This window comes from Anoplopoma fimbria, chromosome 13 (genome assembly GCF_027596085.1).
Source record: "Anoplopoma fimbria isolate UVic2021 breed Golden Eagle Sablefish chromosome 13, Afim_UVic_2022, whole genome shotgun sequence".
NCBI classification, from domain to species: domain Eukaryota; kingdom Metazoa; phylum Chordata; class Actinopteri; order Perciformes; family Anoplopomatidae; genus Anoplopoma; species Anoplopoma fimbria.
This window is the reverse complement of record NC_072461.1, coordinates 3,256,160-3,267,853: the sequence shown is the minus strand read 5'-3', so window position 1 is coordinate 3,267,853 and position 11,694 is coordinate 3,256,160. Positions and strand designations below refer to the sequence as shown.

Sequence of the window (11,694 nt, the reverse complement as noted above, 5' to 3'; positions counted from 1 at the left end):
GTGTACGCATCGTACCCATACTCAGGTCCTGTTTGTCTGAGGTAGAGCTGTAGGAACTTCTGCCAGACCAGGGGGAGGAGCGGGTGGTCAGGAGGCGTGGCTAAGGCCTGACACGCCCAGCGGTACACCTGCAGTCGCTGCAGAGATGGTGCTACCGGCAACTTCAGCCTCTGCTGGGCCTTCTGGCTCAGACACAGACACACTGTTAAGACCATCTACATACAACAGTACATCAACCAGCTGTAGACCAGACTTCTAAAAACTCTCTCTGTGGCTTTGTAAGTACTCTGTTTATGTTGAGTTACAACTCATCTCACCAACATTGGATTACACTGATGACACTAATATAGTTTATAATAGAGTAGGCAGATGTGTTCATGTCTGTCCTTTCATAACACATTTTGTACAATGTTTGACACTCTAGTGAAAGCTATTGTGACAGGCCATTTTTACACGTCATTGCGGGGTAAACACAGATGTAATTAATAACATTAATTATGTTCCTGCTCTATTTAGGCCCTGGTATTGTGCATGTTGGCTCACTGGATTTGATGTGACATAACAGATATAACAGGACCATAATTACTTTTATTAATTACACTTGTGTTTACCCCGCTATGAGATGTCAAAAAGGATACTGTTAAAGGGCCCATATGCTTAAGTTTTCTGGTCTTAGAAAAGATTCAAGCTGCAGCTTTCAAACGTTTTTAATGGCAATAATGAATGAAGCATTGTAAGGTTTGACTGTATATTTTTTGCTGTTTTTACAAACATAAATATGTAGAGAAAAGCCTGAAAATGTGTCCCGAGTGTGTCTCTGTGTGTATCAAACCACACCAATTAGCTAATTTCAATCACCTGCGTCTGTTTAGCAGCAATCAAAGGTTGCCATGGTGATGGCTACTGCTATTTGACTCCTTGTTAGCCCTGCTTCTGAGCCAAAAACTGCAACTCCTAGCGCTTACATTTTATGAAGAGTTACAGTTGAGACGTGCTTATGAACAAACACATCAAATTTGTGTGTGTAGGGTCAGAAATGTGAGATGGGAGTAGGTTAGAAAATCGTCATTGTTTGCTGTAACATGAGTGCTTAAGGGGCAGTCCCACTTTCAAGCAAGTTCATTCAAATGTGTAAGTCTATTTGATTCAGTAGTTCTATGTCTGCATCCAGCACAAGTTTTCCTTCATTTTTACCAGAAGTAATGTGAGAAGAGTGGAAATTGTTGAAATGGAAGCAAGTTTTAGATATTTATTTCAGAAGATTTTAAAGCTCCTTTCCAGCTGTGGTGTGTCACTTGTTCTAAGTAGCGCAATACACACCCATAATAAACTCAGAAAAGGTCTGAAAACTGCATCAAACACAAACTGATAATTCAAAAACTGTAAAAAAAAGTCTTGTTACCCGTTAAAAGTTTAAATGATATCTGTAGCTGAAAAAATGGGGAACCACTATTCAAAGTAGAGCATGTTTAAAAGGATTTTAAGTTTTTCTTCATTGAGTTAAATTGTAAAAAAAAAAAAAAGGGAAATTATCCTTAAAGAACTGAACATTTTGATATTTCAATGGTGTCTGTAGTTGAAAGTTTGCAGAGTCCAAAAAACAAACAGAAGAAATAGATGAAGTATAAGAATAAAGCTTTGGATCACGATAGGCTCTTTTCAGAGCAGCCATTATGACATGTCATTGCAGTGTAAACACAAGTGTAATTAAAAACATGAATTATGCTCCCATTGTATTCAGTGTGTCATTCCAGTGAGCCAACATGCCCAATATCAGCACAATTGTGCAACATTTTGTCCTCCACTAATGGTGTCCTGTATTGTGAAACCTTTTACTAAATGCTACAATTATTTTCAATATCTTTAACTCAATGCATGTAAAACTTTTTTGTGGTTGTGTCTGTATACCTTTAAGGCTTGTTCTGGGAAATGCTGGGCTCTGAAAGGAGCTCTTGTTCAACGCAGCGTCTCAGCTGAGAATCCTCCTCAAACACACCCTCCATATTCAACACCAGCCAGGCGAACCAAACCTACAAACACAGAGACAACACCTGTCAGGACTTTACTTATATGATCGAGGGCACGTATCGTTGGAGTTCTGGAGATCCTTACCTCCGCACTCAGAGATTGGCCCTCTATGAATGAGGGCGTGGCATTTCCAGCAATCCAGCCAACCAGAGAGGAGAGCAGACCTCGATCTCCATGGTAACCCAAGGCATTCTGCATGACGTATGAAAAGGGTGAAATTTAAAGCCATTGTTGGTGACTCTGTGCTTATTCAGTGGTCCTAGCTCACTGGAGTTTTCCTGATGGAAACTTTTTACTGGTGATTCATCATTCAAGCATACTGTCAAAATGTAATCACTAATGAACACATTAGTGTTACTTAATTTTATCACAGTCTGAACAAGAAGATGCTTGCACAACACTAAAATTAATAGCTTAATGGGTTAACGGTGATTGCTCGGCATCCCTCACCACCAAGCTCCTGCTCTTACTGAAATGTTCAACCCATTAACGTTAATGTAATATTTATCTTTACAATGTTACTGGAGGCAGTTTTCCTGTGCTAAATTCAACATCTACACTTGGGAGACCTGAAGAGTCCATAAATAATACAAACATCTAACATGACTGAGTAAATACCTTATGCTCTTGGTACAGAAGTTTCTGCAAACATTCCTCCTGAATGCGTGTGAATGCTGCACAGCAGATCTGATCCATGAGGAACAGGACTGTTTTGTCCCGGTACCACAGGTTCTGCTGAGTCAAAATCTTCACCCAAAACTCCAACACCGCTGCAGCACCGACACGACCGGGCTGTGAGCTCTCCACCACATGGCTCTGGAAGATACAACACACACATTTACACATGTACTCTGTGGAAAAGATTAAGTTAAAAAGAACCTAATCAAATTTAATAGTTATTTTTGCAAAAAAATTTGAGCCATTGTTTCTGAGTAAATGTTTAGAGATTACAAACTGTATCTATATCATGCAGTTTAACTTATGCACATGGTACCAACATTGTTTCTGGGTAAAATGTATTTGAATGCTTCTTCTTTTGAAGACTGGCTTATGATATTACTGACACCTACTTAAATTAACAATGTAAAAACTTTGCTGTCTGTTTCTCAACATTCTTATAGTAATATTATACCTAAAACTATAATAAAAATCCAAAATGTTAAAAAATTTCTGAGATGGCTGAAGACGGGCAATACATCTTTACAATAAAAGCCTGTTGTGACGGACCTGAATGACACTGTTCAGCAGTCGGACATTGTCTCCATAGTTGGTTCCTGTGAACAGTGGAGCGACCCGGTGAGTGACCTGCTGTGTCACACCTTGAGGACACACGCTGTCGTACTGCAAGAACAACTGGATACAACTTACAAACCTGCAATAAACAGAGGGATGACAGTAGAGGTAGGAATCATTTAAGTGGTGGAAATACAGTGGCTGCTACAATAAATACATTTTACGGGCTGCTCTTACTGAGAGTTATTGAGCAGGTAGAAACTGAGAGGGTAGGTTGGGGGTAGGATGTTATCCAGAAGATGCACAGCAGCTCTCAGGTGTCGAGATTGTATCAGACTCTTCAACAACCCAACTCCGTCAGTGCAAAAGTGTTCAAGACTAGAAAAACACAGGAGATGATCTCAATTCAAATTTCATTTAGAAATCAACCATAAATATCGGGCACCGCGTGAGTGAGTACAGACCTATGCCCGACTGTCGTCATGGCGATGGACAGGTAGCATCCAATAGGGATGCCTGCTTTTACAGCCCTGGTAACAGAGTGCATGCTGGGAGAGTGTGTAAGCTCTGGAGGTGGGTGGGACGCCAAAGCAGGGACCGACCAGGCTCCTTTAGGGTTCTGGGCGTTGCCATGGAGCTTCAGTCTTAGCAACAGTTGCCAAGCCCATTGACTAAAGGACGCTTCAGGAGACACGCCCAAACGAAGGACACTGGCAATGTAAGACACCTAAAGGGAGGAGGTAAGAGAGAGAAAGATGGAAAAACAAAGCCATGGTGATTCACACTAAACATCTGTGAGCAAAGAGAAGTTTATCACCTGTTTGATTCCCTGTGATATGAGGCCACTGTACGGTTTGTCAGTGAGGTACTTCTGATAGGCTTCAGCAACCAGCAGAGCCACTTCACTGTGGAGAGATGACGACAAGGCCAAGGAGCCATCCTGCAAGAGGAAACAGTTTAACCTTCAGACCCATTCATTTTACTCAGTGGGATCTGGACACATAACTTTTAATGAATCAGTGACTACCTGTGTGTAACCCCAGTTAAGACCCTCCAGTATGACGCAAGCCAGCCGGTTCTCCACAGCAGACAGAGGATGTTGGAGCAGCCAGGCTCCGATCACACAGATTTCCTCTGGCCGTGGGCGCCACAGACTCAAAGGCAGCTCTTTGCACAAGTACAGAGCCACCTAACACACACATTAACACAAATGTTCACATAACACAGGCAAGACAAAGTCCGAGCTGAATGACAGATAAGATATTTTCCTCTCAAATTAGACAAACACATGCAGTTAGTTCTTTATTGTATAGTAATACGAACCATTCCCACAGTTTGTATGGTCTCTCTCAGTCTCTCCAGGAGCACAGAGATAATGTAGGGATGGGCTGTTGCTATGGCAGCCAGCAACTCTCTCCCCACCTTAGAATAAGTTTCTCTGGTCATCACACTCACATAAGACACCTGTAGCAAAGATAAGAGGAGATGTATAAGAACCAGGTACTGTATGTTTTCTAAGCAAGGAACAAAGGTGATGAGTCTTTTACCAATGTAAAACTTTGTTTTCTCTATCCTTCCTTCCTTTTTTTACATTGGTTACCTTTCACAGTATATATAGTATCTGAGTTTCCAGTAGCTTTGTTTTACATCTAAATTTATTCTTTATACATCCCTCTTCAACTCATACCTGGTACATCAGTAGCGTTATGGTTGTGATGAATGCGGGGTCAGAGTTCTGAGTCGGTGTGGCCATGTGTGCTAGTGCGGTGAGGAGGGAGATGCCATCGGAGCTGTTCACTTCACAAAGCCAGCACTCAAACCTCTCCTGGTGCTCTGGGTCTGTAACAGACACATAATATTAAATCAGTGGAAACTGTCAACATCAGGCTAATAAGAATGCAATAGAGCTGCCAAATGTCTTGGAAATTGAGTTTAAGTTTGAGAAACATTTTAAAAAAACTTCAAAATTGTGTTTGCGATACATTCAGCTTTCAATATGACGATGACACCATGGGGCCACATCTAGCATCACTAGAATGCCCATGTCAGTATTTTCTTTAGGATTTGAAAGATAATATTTTGTGCAGGTTAGAAGCATATACCAGTACCTCTAAGAGCCTGAATGCAGGAGCGTGTGTCAGTAGCAGTGCCGAGTGCTTCCAGTCCTGCTGTCTCTGTGGACTGCATTACATAGAGGACCCTCCACAGCATAGAGCTGGACAGAGTCCCATATGGCATTTCAGACATAAACAACCAAATCCCCAACCTGTAAGAGACGACCACAGAAAATAAATGTTAAACACATAAAATAAATAATTTCCAGTTAAATTGGAAACTTGAGGCCATTTCCTCACCGTTTGTTTCGGAGTACATGTAAAACAGCTCTGAGGAAGAGATTGTCATATTCCAGCTGCAGTTTGTCCAAAGACAAAGAGTGTGATCCACCAGCACCAGTTACACTCACATACTGGGCCCAGTGATCACTGACATAACACACTGTCATTCTGAGGAAAAAGAGAGGAGACAACAGTATGAACATTTAATGTTATATACTGTATCTATAGTTTGACTGTATATTATTGGTGCACTGACCGTATGATGTGTCCTATTCGTTTAACCAGCTGTCTGTATCGTGCTCTGTTGTAGGTTTGAAGACCCAGAGCCAGAAGTTCAATGAGTGAGGAGGCAAAGGCAAAAACACGCATCATCTTCTGACTGGAACAGGCCTGGGGTTGATACACACCTGGAAGGAAAGGGGAGTGTTAGTTCATTCAGTGAGTGATTCAGACCAACAGACGGACAGACAGACTCTCTCACCCTTTTTGCTCATCCCGAGCATGTGTGAATAGAGCTGCTGGAACGGAAACTGGGTCAGCAGGGAGATCAGATCCTCCTCACAGAGCAACAACCAGCTGCTCTCTGGGTCCTCATCCTAAACAGCAGTAAGAGGCTAAATTAACACATGCTGCTCTTAAGTCATGACATTCTCTGTTTAACGCCTGTTTAACATGCTAAATGTTTTTTTAAGACAGGATTCAGAGTGGAGGCTGCTTTTTATAAATGTCAATAATAAGCCATTTCATTAAAAATAAAACAATGTGAAAGATTAAAAAGTATTACATAATAAATGAATTACAGTATCTTGAATTGTTACTTTTTTGCAAAAACATATGCCTCGAAGGTTTCCAAAAGAAGGTGGTTTCTAAGCAGCACATTTGTACTGGCGGCAGTCCTTTTATGCCTGCAGACTGATATTTAACAGTCAAAGGTGTTCATTTGGCACCAATTTAACAAGAGCTTTGAATATGACTCAGCACATCAGAACAAAGACCAGAACATTCAGATTTATAAATTCATATCACATCTTTAGAGACAGACCGACTGGGTCCTTTTTACTTAACTCCATCAAAATCAGTGAAAGAAAAAACAAAACACGTACTGTTTTTAACAGAAAAATAAAGCCAAACTTAATATAAATCAAGTTTTCTACTGTCTTTTGATTAACAGCTTTTTCCTATACCATATATACCCACAACTGAACCGTTTCTTTTATATAATTCTTTGTTTTCAAAAAGAGTTTTGTTTGTTTAAAATGCATTCAGTCACAGCCTGTTTAAACGTACCTCCTCTCCTGCTTCATCAACTAGTGTCCAGTTCCCAGACTCAGGTCCAGAAGCTGCTGAGCTCTGGCTCTCACATGGCTTCAGGTGCCCCAGAAACTCTGCACGGTGTCTGAGTCAAAACACAGAAGCCACTGGTTAGAGACGTTTGGTTGTTAGACCCTGAAAGGATGACCTGGTCACCCATGGAAAACCAAAGACTTAAACCCAGAGTGTAGTTCACAGTCAGTGATCAGTAGCAAAAAGGTCTCTAATATTTACCTTGCAGGCGACATTAGGACGGCCAGAGCTTGCATAAAGTGCAGCACCCCACAGGTGTTCCCCCAAACTTGGATCTGAGGCAAGACAACTCCAGTCACTATTTACAACAATTACCATGACAATCCTAAATGATGTCTCTAACTAACCTGAAGGAAGGGTGCAGCCCACTTTCCAACACCGGCAGGACAGCATAGAAGATGACTCAGCAGGTACAGATGCTCTCCTGACCCTCCAAGATGCAGCAGGATGGCCACCTGGAGAAATGACCAGGACCATGTAAAGAAACAGAACAACACAATACCTCGACCAATGGAACATGGAGGAAGAAAAGTAATACAGTGTTTTGTGTGTGTGCGTGTGTACCAATCTCTCCAGCCAGTGATGGATGTCTGTCTGGAACTGTGTGTCATCCAGGACTCTACGAGTGAAGCTAAACAGTACACTGATGGCCTCTTTCAAGGGTTGGAGAGAGCAAGGCTGTGTATGGCTGCCAGAACAATCTGATAACAAAAATATACACAAAGCTGATTTAAGGAATGTACTAAACAGTAGTAATATGCATGAGAGGCATGTTTGTAACAGGCATGTTACGGGCACTCCAAGGCATGTAGAATTCACAATTTTCTCACCTTTAAGTAGACGATACAAGTATGATTCCACCTGGAGGCGTGACAGCAGAGCAGTGTACGCATGTAGCGCCACCTTCTGATGGAGCAGTTCACTGCGAGCTTCAAACAGTCTCCTAAGCTCAGCCAGCACACTCTGACTGAACTCTGCCTGCTGGAAGCGGTGATACCCACACACCTTAGACTGATCTGCACACACACCCTGCAGGGAAGGGATTGCATTAACAGTGTCATTACAGCAGAAGATTATTAGTTAATAGCTTTCTCTACATACTATATTTCAGCTTTTTGTTTTAACCTCCACACCTGAAGAGTGAGCTGTTCATCCCTGAAGCTCCAGAGACGATTCTGTGTGCTCTTGCAGTCAGAAGACTGTGTATGTAGCAGTGTGTGAGACTGGGTCAGCTGTCTCCGACAGCGCCAGTAATTCTGCAGAAGTTCGGTCAGTTCGTGGTTCTCCTGCCGGGCTAGAGCACAGAACTGGGCAGCACACACTTCAACACCCTCTAACCAAGCCTGCAAACCTCCAGCGGGCTCCCAAACATTCAGCTGCTCCAGCGAGAACGGCTGCAGAAGAAAAACATGAGGTGATTTCACATGTTAATGAATGTGTGTATGCAAGTACACATTGATTTCAGTCACATAATAACTATGTTTTATCTAGGTCTGGGCAAAATTGACAAAATAAAATATCAGAAATATTTATTATTTGTATACTAATATAATGTTGGTGGATGATACATTTTTTTACAGAGAAAATCCCTAATAATATGGATCAATGATAACACAGGTAAAAGCGGTTATTGATCACTCAGTTAGAACAGTCTATATAGAACAATTATGAGCTACAGTTACTTTAAAAGCAGGAAACTTATATATATTTAACTTAAATAATTCTATTACAATAATCATACTAAGCTATTATCATGTTGATATTTATTGTGTGAAACTTCCGTTGAATGTACTGACAGATTGAAAAGTCTGCTGAATGTGCAATTGCATTAGAAAATGTACATATTTTATCACAAGTTAGTTTATGAATATTATTTTGCCAACACCAGTTCATAATCTTTAAGAAACACTGAGTCAAGTCATAATATACTACCTTTTAAATGTTGTCATATTGTTTCAGGAAAAAAACATTGACCATCTTTCAATACTGAGGTGTTCATGTATTATACACACTATACTTATATATACTTACATCTATTCCTTCTTTTACCATTTGAAAATCCCCACAGCTGTACTCATAATCTAACTTAATGTTATCTCTTGTTCTATGAGATTACCTGCATTTCTGGAGCTGTCTTGGGTAATTCTGGGTAGAGTTTGCTCCTATAAAGTTCTGCTACAGACTCCACAGGCTCCAAACTTGGGGGGGAAGATTCCTGCTCAGGAAGCGCCAACACTGCAGGTCCCTTTTCCTTATTTTTCACAGCTTCCTCGCAGAGCTGTATCACAGAGCCCTCTTCCAGTGTTGGGAGAGAGGGGTACAGTGCAGGGGCACTCGGGGCATTTGGCATCTGAAACTGAGATGATACACACGGCTGATTCCATGACTGCGTCTCTTTTCCCAACTCAGTGGTTTGTGCTTCAACTTTAAGCTCAGCCCCATGAGCTGCCACTTCCCCGTCCTCCTCTTCATCATCTTTTGACTCTGTCAGATGCACTGTATCCTGTGATGTCTGAGCTGACTGTAAAGGCTCAGTTAACACTGACGTGGATAAAGTATGTGACGAGGAGGTCTGCTGTGTCTCAGGGTGCAGATCTGATGGCTGTGTTGTGGTATCAGGGGGCTGCTCCTCCACTGGCTCCTGATATGGAAGACTGAGGGGGATGTCGGTGAAGCCAGAGGTGAAGGCCTCATCACAGACAGCTGAGGGAGCTGTTGCTCTCTTATCTTCCTCTGCCTGCTTCTGCTTCCTGACCAGCTGAAAACAGAAGACAACAATCAGAGAAAAACAACATGATCAACACGTGACAAAGGGTACATGACTAAAGAGAAAACACTATGATGAAAGAGGCAAAAATAATACATTATTATGTCTCAGTGCAGTGTCCCTGTGATTAGCTCTATCATTAAAACAATTAAACGATAGATTATGGACATTTTTGTTGGGTTGCCATGTTATGCAGCTTTTCCAAAGACACACAAGTACCTTGGATGGGACCCTCTAAATAGTCCATAGTTGTGAGAAAGAGTGTGATTGCAACTGTGTTTCCTTGTGATGGACTAGAGACACATGTCCTGCCTCACCTACAATACTTGTTAGAATAGGCTTTCCACCTGTGTGACCTCAAAAGAAGAGAAATTAAATGTATCATACTTGTTTAGTCACCTGAGATCTTCCGCTGGTTTTTGTCTTGGTCTTCTTTGCTCTCACAGCCTCCATCTTTAATGTTTGCACCACTCAGATCACCTTGGCATGGAGCTGACTGAGATGTCTCCGGATGGAAACGATGCTGATCCAGTCTTCATACGTAAACTACATCCACACAAACAGAAACCATTAGCTGGACGAGCTGGCGAGGTCTATCTTGTGATAAGCAGCCAGTGACTGGCTGTGTGGCCGAGATAAACACTGATCACGGGTTGTAAACAAAGCACTGCATGGAGAAAAGTCGCTGTCGGAGGATAGCAAGGCAACAACTAGCATGTCTTTTAACGTAGACTTCAACATCTAGAGAATACATGTTCGTGAAGCCAAACCAGTTCTGCTGATTGAGGTCCTCTGAGTCTGCTGGTCAGCTGTCATTTGTTTTGTTTGTTGTTCTAGGAACTCCGCAATCGCAATCACGTGACTGCTCCACCTCTCTACGGAAAGCCAGAGAGGCCAAACTGTATCATACGCACCTCCACTATACAGTCCCTGGTCTGAAGGGTATCTAACATATGTTACAGATGAATGTCACTCTTTAACCTCTCATTAATATCAGGATTTGTTTTCCAAGAGAAAGATAAAATCAAGACATGTCTGTCCCAGTGCAGAGTTGGTGTAATGAACCTTAAAAGATCATCTATCCTGTCATCTGGGGGTCATGATTGTTTACTCTGATCTTAACAAAGGTGGTTGAGAAATAACCAACATTTTAAAAAGTAATTACATTGCAGTTAAACATTTCTGAACTATGTAGTCTGTAATATATCACACTTTACCATTTCTAGCAGTGTTCATATAAATGCACAGGCAGATCATGAGTCACAGAAAAAACATTTATTTACAAATGTATACTACAATGATAAAAAAAAAAAATCCCTTTAAATGTCTTTCACTTTAACCGCACAACCAAACCAGAGATAATCAAATCTTCTAAGCCTGTGTGAATTTTATCACAAGGAACATAGTAAGTGCTGGTTCTTATAATTACAGCTGCAACTGACGTGGCCATCCATCCAAATCTCCTTGATACAAACCAGATTCTATTTCCAATCCAGCTGCTCTTTGACATTATCAAATAAATGTGTGTCACAAGTATAACAAGCTCTCTGATTCAGAGCATCCATCCAACACGTCATGCAACATGTCAGACAGTCAGACAGTATCCAGAATCACCCTGGCAAGAAATGCCATTTGGGAAATTAACACGCCAGATGACATGCTAGACAGATCAGGAGAAAAGGAAGAGTGAGGCAGTGAGAAGTACTTGAAGAACTAGTTGCTAGTAAATGAAGCAGTTCATAAGCGAAATATATAGTTTAAAAATCCTGCATTTTAAGTTACAGGTGACATTGTGTATCATAATATACTCTCAAAGGGACAACATAAATGAACATACATAAAAGCTGTCTTTGTACATAAATTGATATATGGTCACTGCTACAGTTCAGCTACATTTCCTTCCTTACATTTGCATGCTGTAATTCTTGTGGTTAAAGTTGAAAATACATTACACATATGTTTAAATTCTATAATCACAAAAAAGTG

At 41.2% G+C, this 11,694-nt stretch overlaps 1 protein-coding gene across 1 annotated transcript in view; it reads right to left on the bottom strand.

The window, feature by feature from the left end:
* The window catches only part of epg5 (ectopic P-granules autophagy protein 5 homolog (C. elegans)), a 22,063-nt gene extending 11,494 nt beyond the window's left edge, over positions 1 to 10,569 (bottom strand). Inside the window, 24 exon segments of the mRNA XM_054610353.1 lie at positions 16 to 182; positions 1,909 to 1,928; positions 1,931 to 2,030; positions 2,113 to 2,220; positions 2,647 to 2,844; positions 3,256 to 3,400; positions 3,499 to 3,639; positions 3,726 to 3,988; positions 4,079 to 4,201; positions 4,289 to 4,450; positions 4,585 to 4,725; positions 4,949 to 5,100; positions 5,370 to 5,527; positions 5,616 to 5,765; positions 5,854 to 6,004; positions 6,079 to 6,193; positions 6,885 to 6,993; positions 7,143 to 7,216; positions 7,289 to 7,396; positions 7,506 to 7,642; positions 7,772 to 7,970; positions 8,075 to 8,335; positions 9,058 to 9,699; positions 10,108 to 10,569. Coding sequence (XP_054466328.1) covers positions 16 to 182; positions 1,909 to 1,928; positions 1,931 to 2,030; positions 2,113 to 2,220; positions 2,647 to 2,844; positions 3,256 to 3,400; positions 3,499 to 3,639; positions 3,726 to 3,988; positions 4,079 to 4,201; positions 4,289 to 4,450; positions 4,585 to 4,725; positions 4,949 to 5,100; positions 5,370 to 5,527; positions 5,616 to 5,765; positions 5,854 to 6,004; positions 6,079 to 6,193; positions 6,885 to 6,993; positions 7,143 to 7,216; positions 7,289 to 7,396; positions 7,506 to 7,642; positions 7,772 to 7,970; positions 8,075 to 8,335; positions 9,058 to 9,699; positions 10,108 to 10,161 — 3,878 coding nt within the window. The 5' untranslated portion in view covers positions 10,162 to 10,569.
* Positions 10,570 to 11,694: the final 1,125 nt, after the last annotated feature.